This window comes from Podarcis erhardii (genome assembly GCF_964252035.2).
Source record: "Podarcis erhardii genome assembly, chromosome: 7".
In the NCBI taxonomy this organism is placed as follows: Eukaryota; Metazoa; Chordata; class Lepidosauria; order Squamata; family Lacertidae; genus Podarcis; species Podarcis erhardii.
The window spans coordinates 5,903,599-5,921,357 of NC_138511.1; the positions used below are offsets into that span (position 1 = coordinate 5,903,599).

Consider the following 17,759-nt stretch of genomic DNA (forward strand, 5'->3'; position numbering starts at 1 on the left):
TTGTCTTGGGCACAGGGCAATCTAAATACTTCTGGCCCACCCGCTGGAAGTGATGCGTGGTCAATCCAGGCGGGGGTTCCTAAGATTTACATCCAACAGGGTGACCCCTGCAGGGACTGCCGTCTGGGGCTAGGACCCTGTCCTTGATAGGTGGCAGGGTCTTATGCCCCCACCGCCTATCAGGAAGGTCACTGCAGGTTCCAGTTCCCTCATTGGGGCCCCAGTAATGCCTCCACTGTACTGCAATGCCACCACACCAAGAGGGGTGAGCGGACTTATAAGACAATTTAATATCTCATCAGAGAAAAAGAAACCAAATTCTTTTTTTCCAGAGCCATGATGTACTCTTCTCTGACAGTGGCTGTATTGTAGAAGGCTATTTATTTATTTATTTATTTATTTATTTATTTAGTCAGTCAGTCAGTCAGTCAGTCAGTCAATTTGTTAACAGACCATCAGCATGAACTCCCAGGATGCAGATTTAAAAAACAGCATGGAAATTCTTCAGCATTTTAGTGTGACTTTTCTCCTAATAAACACACTTTTGTCTGCACTTTTGACTAACAAAGACATTTTTTGCAAACAGCTTCTCCTGATAAAATGCACTTTTGTAATTCTCACTAATATATTCATTTTTATACACATATCCCCCTATTATGTGCATTTTTGTAAACACTGTCTGGTTGGAGAACTGTCTTGCAAAATTCATGTAAGTGTGAATTTTGATGGACAGCTATGTTTCGGTTCTTATATTGTTTTGGAAAGTGAAAATTTGATAGATTCAGCTGAATTGAGTTTCTGCCTCATCTCCACTCCTGGGGGGCACCTGCCCATTTGAGCCGCACCAAAACTTGCCATTTCTCAAGTATATATTTGTTCAAAAAGTGCAAAACTTACCTTCATTATATTGAAGGGCAACAGAGTTCTCTGCATAATAATAATTCAGCAGAAAACGTTAACTCTCAGAAGAAGTGGTATTTGGAACAAAATATATGGAAATTCTGCAGTTAAAAAATGGACAATTGAAGTTACTGCATCCTCATATGTGCTCTAGCTCCAACTTGGACATCTCAGTTACTTGTCTCCATCCTGAGCTGGAGGAAAAGACATTCATTTGAGAGGGGGGTCAGGTCACACGCTCCTCTCTACATTATTTTCATGCAATGAATTTGCAGTTAGTTACTCCTATTCTGTTGGGGTCACTCTTCTGCTGTTGGTTTATCTCCTTTCCTTCACCCCCACCAAAGGACACATGGCCTGTGCGTTCCCTAGCCTGATAGTGTTCATTGCTGTTCTAAATTCTCTATAGATTGTGTTCAAATATTATGGACACTTAACTGAGACATCACAGGCCATGGGCAACACAGCTACCCCCACCATCTGTGTTAGTTTTTTGAACTTTAGATACGAACTTTACTTTGTTGTTGGAACTGTTTGTGGTGGCACTTGGGTGGCTGTGAAATCTATCGATATTACCCCAGGGTTCAGTAAAACTGCAATCCTATACACACTTACTTGGGAGGAAGGAAGGAAGGCCTGTTGAATTCAGTGTGACTTGATTCTGACTGAGTAACCGTACCTATGATTGCTCTCTAAATCAGGAAGACAGGGAGCCACTGGCAGATCTCTTGGTGATCTGCCATAGATGAGAAAAGGATTTCTGACTGTCACTTGTCTATAGCAATTATTTAAAAGCTTTCCCACTTTAGATTGCTGAAAAATACTGCTTGTGGGGGAAACCAGGCATGGATTTTTGTACTGAAGGACTTGTGAGCTTGGTTCTGCTACTCATCAAAAATCCTTGGGCTGAGCATGTTCTCGGAGGAAGCCTATCCCTTAGCACTTAGCATAATTCTGCTCTGCTGAGATTATCATCTTAAAGCGACTCACCTGGATTCTTAAGGGTGAAGGGGGACCTCCAGGTATCTGGGTCGCAGGGTGCTTAGGGCTTTACAGGTCAATGGTTGCACCTTAAATTGAACCCAGGAACAAATGGTCAACCAGTGTTAACTGATGTAGGGTAGGTGTACTGTGAGCTTGACTTTGTCCTACTAGTACTCTAGCGACTGCTTTTTGCAGCTATCAAAGTTTCCCAACTGTCACCCTTTAAGGGTAGCCCCACACAGAGAGCAATACAGTCTGGATGTCACCAGCACAGGAGCTTAGATCCTCTGAGCAGGACCTGTGGCTGGTGAATCAACGGCAGCCGATCAAAGCTGCTCCTGGCAGTCAACATCTCCTGAGCATCTAAGGAGAGAGCCTTATGCTCAAGGTTCATTCTGGCCACTAGAGGTATTACTGATTCTAAGCCCCATACCCAGAAGCAACCTCAACTACTTCCTCTGTGTATCACTAAGCCAGCCTTCCTTACCCTGGTGGCCACCAGATGATATGGATTACAACTCTCCTTAGCAGGCATGTCAACATGAATAAAAAATGGGGGGGCAGGGAAGCCCCATCCTGCATAATCAATCACATAAAGTGGGGCACACATACCATTTGAATGGCAATGTCCATCAACTGGGGAGGGGGGGCTCAAATATTTTATGGCGGCAAAGGGACCTCAGCCCCTAGGAGTTGACTCCTGTGCCCCTTAGCTCCAACCAGCACAGCCATTGGATGCTGAGGCTGATGCAGTTCAAAGCATCTGGAGGGCACCAGGTTGGGGAAGGTTGCATCAACAGTGCACAAAGCACTTCATTGTTCATTCTTATTGCAATTTCCCCTTGCTGCAACCAACTGAGGGCTTGTCTGAGGTTCCCTAGTCAGCTTCATGACTAAGATTTGGACCTGCTTCTCCACAAACAAACCCAAAAAGCTACACTGGCCAGTCTCCTTTCCATGCCTGACTGAAGGTGAAGGTAAAATTCCCGCTTTACTGCCAAGGTCTCCAGTAAGTTCAGTGTTTCCTTAGGAGAGGGGCTTCTGATGTGGGCAGAGACTGCTCTGACCTGAGCCCAGGGACTTCCCCAAACACTTCCACTGGGGGAAGCTGAGGTCCAGCGCTGAGGGCCTTCTGGCGGTTCCCTCATTGTGAGAAGCAAAGCTACAGGGAACCAGGCAGAGGGCCTTCTCGGTAGTGGCGCCCGCCCTGTGGAACGCCCTTCCAGCAGATGTCAAAGCGATAAACAACTACCTGACATTCAGAAGACATCAGGGAAGTTTTTAACGTGTGATATTTTACTGTATTTTTGGTTTCTATGGAAGCCGGCCAGAGTGGCTGGGGAGGCCCAGCCAGATGGGCGGGGTATAAATAAATTATTATTATTATTATTATTATTATTATTATTATTATTATTATTGGGTGTCCTCTGTGTGCGCACTGTTGCTTTTTCCATTGAGGTGAGTTGGGCAGTCCACATCCACGAGAGGTTTGTGTGTGCACCAGAGCAGAGCTAAGCTTTTTTCTGAGCCAAAGCAACCAGATGCAGACTGCATTACCTACCAGGGACCAAATAGAATCATGCAGTTGGAAGGGCCAATTACTCCAACCCCTTGCAAAGTAGGAATCACACCAAAGCTTCCATGACAGATGGCCACCCAACCCCTACTTAAAAACCTCCAAGAAAGGAGAGTCCACAAACTCCCAAGGGAGACCATTCCACTGTCAAACAACTCTTACTGTCAGAAAGTTTTTCCGAATGTTTAGTTGGAAGAATCTCCTTTCTTATAACTTGAAGCCACTGGTTCGAGTCTTAGCCTCCAGAGCAGGAGAAAACATGCATGCTCCCTCCTCCGTGTTACAGCCCTTAAGATATTTGAAGATGGCTATCATATCTCCTCTCAGTCTCCTCTTTTCTAGGCTAAACACACCCAGCTCCTTCAAGAGGTCCTCGTAAGGCTTAGTTTCCAGACCCTTGATCATCTTGGTTGCCCTCCTCTGCACATGTTCTAGCTTGTCAACATCCTTCTTAAATTGTACTGCCCAGAATTGGACACAGGATGACGTTTGCAGATAACTGGGTAGTAATGTTGTCTGCAAACATAACAACAACAACAACAACAACAACGGGGTGATGTTTGCAGCTAACTGGGTAGTAATGTTATCCGTAAACATAACAACAACAGCAACAACAGGGTAGCTGGGAAGCCCAGATCCACTCCCAGTCATGCAGAAACCATGGATGGGATTCAGTTCTGTGTTAGCTTGTGGGCAAACCAGAAATGGATGCTGAACCATGTTGAGACCAGCTTTTTGGTCCCTGACATTGTCTTGTCTGCACCGTAGGATAATTTGGTACATTCTCTTTTTAGCATTTTGCATGTTGTTGATGGTCCATCCACAGATCAGCTTAATTTTGTTATTTTATGTTTTTACATAAATGGTATCAGAATTAAACATCTCTCTCCTCTTTATACTGAGAGTGCTTGCTATAATCGCCCTCTGGTGCTTTTTTTGTTTTCTCTTTTCATTAGTTATGATTTTTTATTACTGTAACTGATTTGTACCATATTTGTCTCTGCTGCACACATCTATTTGGCTGCTTTCAATCTCAAGTGAGTATCATTTTATAAATATTAAAATTATTTAATATTTGATACTCGTTCCTTTTTTGTTTTTAATTATTACTTTCATCACTAGTTCTGAATATACACAGCTTACATAAAGCATTTCATGAGCCTTCTCATCCAAACCATTTAAATAAGAATAAGAATAATACAGCCAATGCTACAGAATTCTTTTAAGTTGGGTAATGAAACAATCACTTTTTAAGCTACTGGAAATCACAAAATATGTCTGGTCCTGGAAAAAACTGACAGTTGTGGAGAGAAACTTTGTTGTAACCCCATAAAGGAATCTGGAATTAATAACAGTGATTTTCTCTGTTCTCTGCTTGGTCTTATTTTGCTTTTCTTCAGCAGTGGAGTGTTATGACCCAATACAGTAGTACCAAAAACTCTGATTCTAACCCAGCAATCACTTCTCCTTCATTAACTCCTTTAATGTTGTCCTCCACTGGGAAGATTCATTATCGCTGAGATAATGCAGAACCACAGCTTGGCTTAGTTGACCCAGTGATCAAAACCAAACACAGATTTCTGCACAAAATTGCTCATGTTGGGGCTCGTTCAGGCTGATAAGAGTTATTTTCAGCCACATGTTTTCCTTTCCCCCACTATTATCATTCTGGAATCCTGAGCAGAGATGAAGGAGGCTTTCCAAGAAGAGATCCTGGCTGCTTGAGGCCTGATCTCTATAAGCTCAGTGGGGGTGAGAGAGTCCAATGAAGGAGACGTCGGTGAGTCAACCTGCTGCCTTTATTGGCCACGCAGCTCCTTCAAGCCACCCGTGACTGACCTCAAGTGTTTACCTGACCAAGCTGAAGCAGATAGACCACACCTGTAAATCTGTAAGGATAATGCTGACTTGTTCTGGACTTCACTACTATTGGCAAAAGCACATCTTTTGAGATCCCCTGGTATGAAATTCTGGAGTAGTATTATAAGGATTGTTTTGGTTTCAGTGCTGCTTATTTGGAATTTCTCTTCATATTTTCCCTGAAAGGTGGCCTGCTTTTTCTCTGTTTTCTTCTGGAAAAGGTGGGTGGGAAAGGATCCAGAGAATCCTTTTTCTTGCAGTGAGAATCCAGGATGGCAGATGAAGAACGCTTCATGAAGAAGATGCTACCCACTGACCACAAATTTTGGAGGGTGGGTGGGTGTTTTCTATTTGTATTTGCCACAGTGGTGGCCTTCAGTAGGGACTGAGGGATCTGTTAAATTCAGTTTCTCCTGCTTTCCAGTCTTAAGTTGAGTTCCTATTTCTGCATCATTTTACAATAAAAAACTACAGAGAAAATTATATGCATTTTCATGCACTTTTCTCCCAAACATAGGCATTTTTGTACACAATTTTGCCCAATTTTTCTTTTTCTAAGGTTCCTTTCACTAATGTGTACATGCACCTTCTGTTAACATAAGCTTTTTATGCACTTTTTTTTTTTTTTTTGCAAGCTGCATTTCAAAATTTGCATTGTGAACTGTTTCAGTTTGCAAGCTAGTTTGGGAAGTGTGAGTTAGGTGAGTTTGTGTCAGAATGTAAACGAAAACAAATTTCTACTCCATCTCTTGTCTTGGGACAATAATTGCAGAATATAAAAGGTTTGTACCAAAGAATGCAACCTAGCAAAGTACAAAAGTCATATTTATGTGGTATTTTTTTAATTAAAAAAAATAAGTTATAAGTCTTGATTATGAACAAGTCATCTGGTCAGTTCTTCCTGCCACTTTCTCCCTTCTCATAACAGGTGAGTATCTTGTCTGTTTTGAACTGCAACTTCTCAAAATGTGGTTGTGTGTGTTCTAATGGGCTGGGCTTCAAATAGTTTGCCAACATGCGTGGCACCCCACACCACGACTTAGTAGCTTACTGGGAAATCAAGACTGGCCCAAGATTATCCAGTGAGCATCTTGGTTGAGTTGGGATTTGAACTAAACAGTCTGGTGCCTTTCAGATGTCTTAGGCTATAATTCCCACCAGCTGCAGCTAGCATGGCACCAGGTAGATGAAGGCTCAGCAATATCACCATCACATTACACTGCCTCTCTGTTGTAAATGGCTCTTTATTTTTGAGATAGTTGCATTTTTGTAGACAGCCTTGCTTGGCAGCCAGGATGTCTGGAAGCAAATATGGGATCAAATAAGGATCAGTCACTGCCTCTTCCAAGATGGAGAGTTTTCCGTGCAGTTGTAGATACTGTCCTCCTGGTTGATCTGAATTGGACCATTGCCTCTCAGCCATGCAGTCTCTTGAGCAGTAGCTATTATATAAGGTCAACTGTTTCAATATGTGCCAAAAGACACTTTGGGTATCTGGGAGGCATCTAATTTGGCTTTTTGAAGTCACCCCTGAAGCCAAATTGGAAGGCCACACATTATGTTAATCAGGGAGAAGTTTCTGCTGGAGTTAGAACCAGGGCGTTTGTCCTCCAACTTGCCAAACCTCATTCAGGCAGAAAGGCATTTCCTTGTTAACCCACCAACAAGAATCTGTACTTGCATCCCCAAATTTGGTCAGAGTTTTGTCAATGTTTCAAGCTTCATGCCTCATCATGCAACTGACTGGAGATTCTGGATCCCACCCTGGAATTTGTAACTGAATTTGGATTGTGATTCTGCTTTGCCTATAAAATAGTGATTATTCAAAACAGTTCAAGCCAGTGGAGAGAACAATGGCTTGTTAAGCAAGATTTCATGTCCGGAGTGAGACTTTTTCTTTAATATATATATTTTTAAAATCTTAACTAACTCCTTTTCTGCAGTGAATACAACATTGTTCAATGCTTCAGTTCCACTGGCCCCAAACAACACTAACATTTCTGTGGTAAGTAGCTGGGATTTATTTTCTACTCTGCCTCTCCTCCCATATATAATAACTCCTGCTTGCATATTTGTTTACATGTTTAACCTAACTCCATAGAGTAGGCAAAATTAGATAAAGCCAGTGGAATCAGGGCTACTTCCATGAAGATAGAACTCTTTGCTTGCATTTATAAAACTTTCTTTTCTGACATCTCAACAATAACCAGGCCATGTTCAGTGTGTTTCTGTTGACATTCAGTGGCCTGAACAGGCTTGGGCCCAAGTCTTGCCTTGACCTACTCAGGCACTAAGATCAGAGGAGCAGGCTCCCCGGTGGTCTCTGTGTCAAAGGAGGTGCTCTAGTGCGGGGCAGGGCAGAAGAGCCTTTTCCATGGTGGCTCTGTGCCCATTGATTGGCCTCCCTCCCATGTTTATATTCTGCCATGGCTGCTTTAGCTGAGATTCCTGCATTGCAGGGGGTTGGACTAGAATTCAGTGTTTCCCAACCTTGTGCCTCCAGCTGTTTTTGGACTACAATTCCCATCATCCCTTGCCACTGGTCTTGCTAGTCAGGGATGATGGGAGTTGTAGTTCAAAAACAGCTGGAGGCACAAGGTTGGGAAACACTGGACTAGATGACCCTTCAGGTCCCTTCCAGCTCTACGATTCTACGATTCTATAATTCTTCTGAATGCCAAGTGAACACATACCTTTTTTGGTCAGGCTTTCAGAGGCTGATGGTTTGTCATTTGAATGATGATGCTAATTACATTTTAATGTAATTTATGAGAACCATGTTAATGTTTTGCTTATTGTCTTTTTTTAAAATCTTATTTATGGCCCCTGCAGCCATTTTTGGTGAAGGGCAGTAAAGAAATCTATTAAGAAGTAAACGAATAAAAGAAGGGAGAATTCAGCCATTTCTTTTTCACTTTCTGACCAGTGTTTTCAAAGGACAAGCAAGACATTGGGAACAGCCCTGACACAGCAAAACAAATATGCATATTCTATATCAGATTAAATGCATCCTATATCAGGGTGAGGGATGTGAGTGGCTCCTGCCAACCAAGCATTTCGAAAGCACATCAAAGTGCAAGTAGATAAATAGGGAAGGGAAAGGTAAACGGTGTTTCTGTGCACTGCTCTGATTTTGGCGTTCTGTTGCACCAGAAGCGGCTTAGTCATGCTGGCCACATGAACTGGAAAAACTGTCTGTGGACAAATGCCAGCTCCCTCAGCCTGTAAAGCGAGATGAGCTCCGCAACCCCAGAGTCGTCTGCAACTAGACTTAACTGTCGGGGGTCCTTTACCTTTACCTTTTTTATATCAAGGTGAATCTACAAAGCATGTAGATTAGGCTGAGGAAAAAAGATTTGATTAAGTCCCCGCCCCCCCAGATGTTTTAGACTACAATGCTCATCAGCCCCAGCTAGGATGGCATAATTAAAATTTCCCAACAAGTACAAACACAGCAGGTAGCCAGAGGCAAGCACAGGAGCAAACTCCCTTGAGCACACCTGAGAAGTTGTGTAAATCATAGAACTGTGCTGTGAATCAACCAACATTTCCAGGTACCTAGTTGAACAACGATGACTGCTGCCACCCAGTGGGTATTTTGCATTGCTTGAGTGGATTCTTCACTCTTTATCTGCCTTCGAACCCTGCAGCTGCTTTTTTCCATGGGATTTGGTAGTGTTATTTTATTGATTACAAATGGCAAAGGAGTGGAGTATGATTGCTCATATAAATCAGAGCAATTCAAAATGTTTTTAGATAGGTCAAACTTGTTGAAGAGGGTGTGAATGTTAATTGTGATAATCTTCAAAATACAGTAACTTTTCTTCAATTTTCAAGACTTTATTATGAAGTTAAAATAAGCCAGTAAGAAATGTAAAATAAAATAAATAAGAATTAAAACACTGTACAAAGCAAAACAAAAATTTCAAAAGAGCTTTGTGCAACCTTAAAAAACTGTATTACCAGTCAATTCCGCTACTACTACTATTTCATTTTCTAGTATATACTCTACACTTCCCCCGATGCTTTTCAGACAGGACAGCAATTAGGAACATTGTTAATCTTCTAAATTCAAGAGATTTGTGCCTTTTAAGACCAACAGCATTTTACTTGACAATGAAAACATTTTATTGTTTAACATCCTAAAAATATTGTGGTTTGTTTTCTTCCCTCTTTCAAGTACAATCCTATTAATGTAACAGCTCTGGACTGGACCCAGCTGAGCAAAAAGGAATGTCTGAAATATGGAGGAAGTCTGGTGGGGAAGTCCTGCAAATTCGTCCCTGACCTGGCCCTCATGTCTTTCATTCTCTTCTTTGGGACTTATTCCATGACTTTGACTCTGAAAAAATTCAAGTTCAGTCGCTACTTTCCTACAAAGGTAAGTAAAACCACAGATCCTCTCAACTAGCCTTCCCCAACCTGGTGCCCTCCAGTGTATTGGACTACAACTTCCATCAGCCCCAGATAGCACTGATAAGATGGCTGGAAGCTGATGGGAATAGTAATCCAAAACATCTGGAGGGCAACAAGTTGGGGAAGACAGCTCTATACTCCAAAAGCAAAACTTTTCAATCACAAAATGCAAGTTGATCCGCTGGAAGTACTATCAGGAAAGTGACATGCATCCAAGCCTGAATCCAGCAGTGAGCTCGGCAAGGGGGCACAGAACCAGGTCAAAGGGGGGCAATTGATCATAGAAGTGTAGAGTTGGAAGAGATCCCAAGGGTCCAATGCAGGCAGCGGCGTAGCGTGGGTTGTCAGCACCCGGGGCAAGGCAAGTAATTTGCGCCCCCTAACCCAGGGCAAGGCAAGTAATTTGCGCCCCCTAACCCGGGGCAAGGCAAGTAATTTGCGCCCCTAACCCCTAACCTGCCGCCGCTGCCAGCTTCTTCTTGCTGCTGCCTGGGCTGGTCGGTGTGGTTCTCTCCCGCGCTCAGCGCTGCGCTGGGCGGCCAATGCACTGTCCCTCCCCGAGATAGTCCCTCCCTCGCTCTCTCTCCGCTCCCCACCACAACGCAACGCACGCCTGGCACCCTCCTCCTCCACAGTGGGCAGCAACCCGGCAGCTCGGATCGGATTTGCACAGCCAGCACTGCAGTGAGAGAGAGTGAGTGAGCCAGGTAGGGGCAGAGAGCTGCGAGTGCGAGCGCGCCCCCCCCCAAAAAATGTTGCGCCCGGTGCGGCTGGCCCCCCCTGCACCCCCCACGCTACGCCACTGAGTGCAGGAATCCTTTTGCCCAACATGGGGTTCAAACCCATGACCCAGAGATTAAGAGTCTCATTAGGAGGAAAACATTTTGGGTCCCCCAAAGATCTATAGGCTACATGTTAATCAGTTCTATCCAACACTCCCCCCAACTAGATCAAGGTGGGTACAGTTGTATTTTTATTTTTATTTTTATCTATTTGCCTGCCCTTCACCCTAAGCAGGGCTACAAACAGTTTAAAACAGTTGCACAAATTTAGTAAGAAAAAGCACTTCCAACTCTAAGAGAAGGCACATTTATACAGAAAAAAGGCAGTGATTTCTTCTGAGCCAAACGGGTATGAAACTGAAATAAAATGAGGTGTGAACCAGCTGCTTTAACCAGCCTGAGCTTGAAACCTCTGTGTGTCTGCTCATCTAGCTCTCAGAAGCTGCAAACCTGCAGATGGCTCCCCTTCCTGCTTACCTGCGTGGCAGCAAAAATGATGCCAAGGGTCCCTCTGTGTCATCACTCCACTTTATTTGCCTTTTCCTTCCAAACCCTGTCTCCTCTTTTTTTAGGTCAGGGCCCTGATTGCTGATTTTTCCATTGTCTTCTCCATCCTGTTCTTCTGTGGAATAGATGCCTGTCTGGGACTGGATACTCCCAAATTGCATGTGCCCAGTATAATTAAGGTTCGGATTCCCTTGTGGGTTTTGATGTGCTCTTCTCTCCTAATGCCCCTCTGCTACACCCCTTTGCTTGCTTGCTTCCAAAACTTCTCCGTGTAGCCTCAAGGTTTCGTTACTGCTTTGTGGTTGGCTGGCCCAGTTACTTGAACAACCAATGATCAAAGTGAACTGGTATATCTCAGGAATGGGGTAACCTCAAGCCAGAGGCAGATTTAGGGCAGCGCCACCAGTTCCACACACATGGCACCAAGCCGAGAGGGACACCACTGGGCGCCACAACCATGCTGATAGTGCACATGCAGAACAGAAGGCAAGAGGGCAGCGGTGTCAGATTTGAAAGATTAAGGACTGAGAGTTGCATGTAGGATTTTCAGTGTCTCAGAGAATGCTGAACTTGGAGCCTGCAAAGCAAGTTGTGTTTGAAAGGGATGGGGGAGGGCAGAATGATCTGGACCCCAGTATGCTGAAAAATGTATTGTAACTAATATCCATAAATGATGGTTCTCTCTCCCTTCAAAGTAGAATAAGAATTTGTTTGTTTGTTTGATTCAAAACAATTTCTTAACTGAAATCTTTTCTTTCTCTCTTATTGAATGTTCTAACACGGCCACTTTCTGCTTTCTTTCTGGTATGTCTCCTCTTCCTTTGCTCCTTTTCTAGCTCCGAAAGCTTATTAGTGATTTCTCTATCTTCATGTCCATACTAATGTTTGTTGGTCTTGATTGTCTTTTTGGACTGAATACTCCAAAACTACAAGTGCCTACAGATTTCAAGGTAAAATCAATGAATGAGACCATCATAGAGGTAGATCGGATCAAAACGCCAACTTGCCCCAACTAGAACTGGATGAATTAGTCAATTTCGTTTCTTTGAGGTTCCATTTTTCTAATGTCAAATTTAGTTCTTCACATTTCCACATCAATTTCCATTTTTGAAGAAGTCCTCATTAAAAATTGTCTGCATTCCTATTTCATTTCATACACACATTTTAATGCAATCTTGCCCAGTATACACATTCCCCTAGCATAATACATACCTTTATTCTGTTTTCTCGGCTACCTGCCTTTCTGTCCACACTTTCCCCTAATATGTATATTTCTGTGCATGTTATTTGGTTGGAGAACTGCACTGCTGAATTCAGAAAAAGAAGAATTTCCAGGGACAGCTGTGGTTTTGGTTCACTTAGTTTGTACAAATCAAGTATTTTCTTGCCCATGCCCATAGCCCCGGTGCCTCCACCTTACCCCTGATAAATTTGCACTGAAGTAATCAATTCATTTCAACCTTTCTTATTGTTTGTTTCAATATGTCTTAAGATACTGTATAGGCCTGCATGGGCCATCTAACAGCCCCTCCATCCCACCACCATATCATGTGCTCTTGGGCTTCCCCTGTCCAGCTACATTTCTGCTTTCCATTTGAGCACTTTTGATGCTGAAATCTGAAGTGAGAGAGAAATTGCCTTCTCACACAAGGCAGGCCTGTGCTGTGAGGCAGCGTACAAGAAATGTAGGGCTCCTGCCGCCAGTCTTGTGTGCCATACTCGTAATGTGGTGATAGGTAACCTTCTACACCCTTGAACTGCATTTACAGCCCACTCGCTTGGACCGTGGATGGTTCGTGTTCCCATTTGGCAAGAATCCCTGGTGGATCTACTTGGCCAGCGCGCTCCCTGCTCTCTTGGTCACCATCCTGATCTTCATGGACCAGCAAATTACAGCCGTCATAGTGAATAGGAAGGAGCACAAGCTCCGGGTATGCTTTCCTTTCCTTGCCTTGCAACTTGGGTGTTCACCAATACTGAACCCACTGAGAGAGAGAAAACTGTCTGCTGTGAAACCTGGAAGGCATTGATGATGAAGAAGGCATTGATGATGGAGCCCTGGTGGGTATGGAGTTCAAAGGCCCACTCATTTGGAAGAGGAAAGGGATAGGATCAGTATACAAGGCCAGGAACATAGAACTTTGCCTTATCCAAAGTCAGACCATTTCTCCATCTGGCTCAGTGTTGTCTATACTAGTGGCTCCCAAATATTTGGGAGCCACTGCCCCCTTGGATTCATAAACTCATCTCCATTCCCTTCTACCCTGTAAAAATCATTATTCAGAACAGCAGTTTGCACAACCGACTAAGAAAGATAATAAAATTCATAGATTCAAAGAACTGTAGAGCTGGAAGGGACCCAAAGGGTCATCTTGTCCAACCCCCGTCATGCAGGATTCTTTTGCCCAATGTGAGGCTTGAACCTATGGCCATGGGAATAAGAGTCTCACTATCCCAGGAATCTAGAAGTAGAAGTTGTCAGTGTGGTGTTAAGAGTGCCGGACCAGGGTTTGAATTCCGTCTCGGCCGTCCTATAAATCACTGGATGACCTTTGAGGCCAGTGACTGCCTCTCAGCCTAACCTACCTCACAGGGTTGTCAGGGGGACTAAATGGGCAGGGGGAAAACCTGTTGGAGATACATTCCCCATGTCTGCAGTCATGGGATTGTTGTCTATCACATGACGGTGTATGTTTTCATTCCACAGTGTGGAAGTGACAGAGACAGGATGTTTTGGTATCACTGTGTTCCGTGAAGTGGGACTATTGTCCTTTGTTCTTTCTCTCTTTGCTGTCTAACGAGAAAGAGGAAGGAGCTAAAGCAGAATGCTCCAAGTGCATAATATGTAAATAAAGTAGATTAGCCAAAATGCTGTGCTATTGGTTCTGTTATGCAAACTGTGAATACTCTGTGGATCCCTAAGTGTGCTAATGCCTTTTGGCATCAGTCGCTGTGATGTTCAGGTTGGAAGAAGCTTTTGAAGCTCCCAAACGATCGACCAGGAGGGAGAGAACATGCCAGTTGAGCATGTGTCTCTGCCAGGGTCCTACACATGAGTAGGACGCTCCTAACAAAACCATGTGTACCACCTTGAGCTCATTGGAGAAAAGGTGAGATATAAATGCAATGAATAATCTTCCCTTACAATTAATTGTGAAGTTATGCAAAATCCAATTAAAACTACGCAACTACATCACTGGATTGATCCAGTGATGCCAATTTTTCAAAGTTTGATAATCATTTAGACCTCCAGCACCCCTTGGCTCTTAAGACCCCTCTCAGACATCCCATTGGCCCCAGGGAAACATTTCCCCTTCTATTAATCTCTTTGATCATTTATCCGCAAGCTTGCATAAAGACTCCATGCAGGACTCCCCAGGTTTCACACAGGAATCTTTCCCATCCCTGACAGAAAACTGGGTGTGAGCAAAAGGATGTGTATGGAATGCTGCTAAGATTTATATAACATAGAATTCAACTTTAATCTGAAAATTAATCTGAAAATATAAACATACATTTAAAAAATGAATGAAATTTCTAAAATACAACCCAGGATGAATACGTGTGGGTGGGTGACAGTTGATATTCAGAACCCTGGAGAATACCCTCGAAATATACATGATTGGGCAGTAGAAAAATTCCTGTTCTCTATCAATCCATTCGTCTCCAGTCTTCCCATGCATGCAGAATTATTTGGTGGAACAATTGGTCAGCTCACCATATCTGTTTAGATCAGTCAAATGTTTACTTCTGGTAACACCTCTGTAATTTCTTTATTTATTGGCTGCTGAGGAAGACCCCTTGTGGGTTGAAGTGCCCGTGCCCTGCAGCATTCATTTTATCATTGCTGTGTTTATAATTATTAGGGACACGGGTGGCACTGTGGTCTAAACTACTGAGCCTCTTGGACTTGCCAATCAGAAGGTCGGTGGTTCAAATCCCTGTGACAGAGTGAGCTCCCATGGTTCTGTCCCAGCTTTTGCCAACCAAGCAGTTTGAAAGCACGCCAGTGCAAGTAGATAAATAGGTATTGCTGTGGTGGGAAGGTAAACGGCGTTTCCGTGCACTCTGGCTTCTGTCACGGTGTTCGGTTGCGCCAGAAGCGGTTTAGTCCTGCAGGCCACATGACCCGGAAAGCTGTCTGTGGACAAACGCCAGCTTCCTTGGCCTGAAAGTGAGATGAGCGCTGCAACCCCATACAGTGGTACCTCGGGTTAAGTACTTAATTCGTTTCGGAGGTCCGTTCTTAACCTGAAACTGTTCTTAACCTGAAGCACCACTTTAGTTCATGGGGCCTCCTGCTGCTGCCGCACCGCCAGAGCACGATTTGTGTTCTCATCCTGAAGCAAAGTTCTTAACCCGAGGTACTATTTCTGGGTTAGCGGAGTCTATAACATGAAGCGTATGTAAACCGAGATACCACTGTAGTTGCCTTTGACTGGACTTAACCATCCAAGGGTCCTTTACCTTTACCTTTTACCTTATAATTATTGCATTTTAGAAATTCCATTCATTGTTTATGTATCTTTAAATTTTGGGGAAGATTAAACTTGAATTCTGTTTTATATCAATTTTAATAGCAATCCATACATTTTCTTTTGCTCCAGCCCAATTTTGTGGCTTAGCTGACCCTTTAGAGGTTGGGTCTGGCATTCCCTTTTGTGTGTCCTGTATATTGTTCTCAGCTTTACCTGAAGATGCTGGAGATTAAACCTTCTGTATTCAGAACAGATGCTCTGCCCCTTTGAAGCAGACAGGAGTTATCACAGCTCTTTTTTCCACCGGCCCGTTGTTATGCCTGACCATACTTCTGGCTGTGCCTTAATCTTCAATTTCTCTAGTTTTTCATAAGTTGTTACAAATGCTTAGCCTTAGGGTCCCAGCATCCTCCACAAATCCTAGTTTTAATGTGTTGGTTATATTGAGAGCTTACTTGGCTAAAGGGGTAGAATCCATTTCCTTCTATGTAAACAGTGTGTCCTTTTGTTTCAGAAAGCTGCAGGCTATCATCTGGACCTCTTTTGGGTGGGCATCCTTATGGCGGTCTGTTCATTCATGGGGCTACCATGGTATGTAGCAGCCACAGTCATTTCCATCGCACACATTGACAGCTTAAAGATGGAGACAGAGACCAGTGCACCAGGAGAGCAGCCTCAGTTCCTGGGAGTGAGGTGAGGGTTCCTTGAACTCACCTGTAAAGGGCAGCTGTGAATAGAAACGCAATGGAACAGTGCTCTACATAAGTTCCTCCTTGACCATGTGGGTTTTGGGGGACATATTATTATAGTAGGCCTGTTACACATCTTGCAGTTCACCAGACTGTGTTTCTGTCTGCCTCCTGTTCACCTTACTTAGATCTTAGTTCAGTGGTCCTGTTATGCCAGCAGCCACTAAAACTGGCCTGCCATCAGCAGAATGTAATCAGAATCCTATGCAGTTCTGCCATTTGAGTCAACAGTACAACAATGTTTGTTTGTTTGTTTGTTTGTTTGTTTGTTTTTGTTTGTTTGTTTGTTTGTTTCTTACTAAATTTGTAGATCATTTCTCAGCCATACACCAACAGACACTCTTAACAGTACTTATGCTAGGCATGGGAGGAACCAATCCATGCACAGTAATGACTTCTAGTAGAGCGTCGCAATAATTTTAGGCTGTATCCTGTGCACACTTACCTGGAGGTAAGCTCCACTGAATGCTGTCCAAGTCAACATTCATGGGGCTGTGCTGTAGATTATTGTGAACCAAAAACAGAGAATGTGGTAACAGTTGAATCCTCAATTTTACTGCTTCTGTTCTTTTTCAGGGAGCAGAGAATCACGGGAATCATTGTCTTTGTTCTGACTGGGATATCTGTCTTCCTGGCTCCTATTCTAAAGGTAACACATTCCAGAGATTTTTGTCATCCTCTTCAGCATAGGTTTAGCATGTGGTTTCTTATTTTTATCCAAAGTTTTGGTCCAATCTCAACATCTACATCAGATTAATTTCAGTTCAGCCCTATCTATATTTGCTCAGATATAAATCCTGCCGTGTTCAAAAGATCTTACTAACAAGTGAGCATTCATAGTGTTGCAGCTTTCAGTGATTCATCATTTAAAAGGCAGATTAATCAAGGGAACATGCCATAGCATTTGTGGAAATGTCTGATAAAGAGGAGGCCTCACCTGCCTTCTCTCTCTCTCTCTCTCTCTCTCTCTCTCTCTCTCTCTCTCTCCCCCCCCCATAGTACATCCCAATGCCTGTCCTGTATGGAGTCTTCCTCTACATGGGAGTGGCCTCGCTTAATGGCATCCAGGTAGGAACATGAATTTTTCTGGCAACTTCATAATGATTTTGGCAATCACCACCTTTATCTACCCACTCAGGTTATTGCGTAAGTGGCCAGGTTTCTACTTAGCAATGGAATAGTTTGCTCAGAAAAGTGTAGGCTACATTTCTGCAGAGTTTGTGGAGGTCCCATGGGCAAGGCACCATCCACAGGCCCACCTGCTTCAGGGAACCCATCTCCTTACTGCACCAAGCCCAGGGGATCCTTGTCCGTGGGGCTGCTGCTGAGGTGCAGGTGCCTGGTTGCTCCATCTATTGGTGCCAGCCCCACTACCAAGCTGTCAGGGACCAGCTAGATGTTGAGGAGTGGGGGGAGGCACCAGCTGGCGAATCCCCTAGGGAAGCCTCAGAGGACAAAGGTACAAGCTCTGGGGATGGTGGTGAGACACTGAGGACAGTCAGGAGAC

At 43.7% G+C, this 17,759-nt stretch overlaps 1 protein-coding gene across 3 annotated transcripts in view; it reads left to right on the top strand.

Annotated features, from left to right (window-relative positions):
- Positions 1 to 17,759, top strand: part of SLC4A5 (solute carrier family 4 member 5) — an 88,154-nt gene that overhangs the window by 60,078 nt on the left and 10,317 nt on the right. For all 3 annotated transcript variants that reach the window (XM_081868427.1, XM_081868429.1, XM_081868428.1), the window contains 7 exons: positions 7,264 to 7,325; positions 9,501 to 9,701; positions 11,091 to 11,204; positions 12,795 to 12,956; positions 16,018 to 16,196; positions 16,829 to 16,901; positions 17,252 to 17,320. In XM_081868427.1, the coding sequence (XP_081724553.1) occupies positions 7,264 to 7,325; positions 9,501 to 9,701; positions 11,091 to 11,204; positions 12,795 to 12,956; positions 16,018 to 16,196; positions 16,829 to 16,901; positions 17,252 to 17,320 (860 nt within the window). The remainder of the gene's footprint in view (positions 1 to 7,263; positions 7,326 to 9,500; positions 9,702 to 11,090; positions 11,205 to 12,794; positions 12,957 to 16,017; positions 16,197 to 16,828; positions 16,902 to 17,251; positions 17,321 to 17,759) is intronic.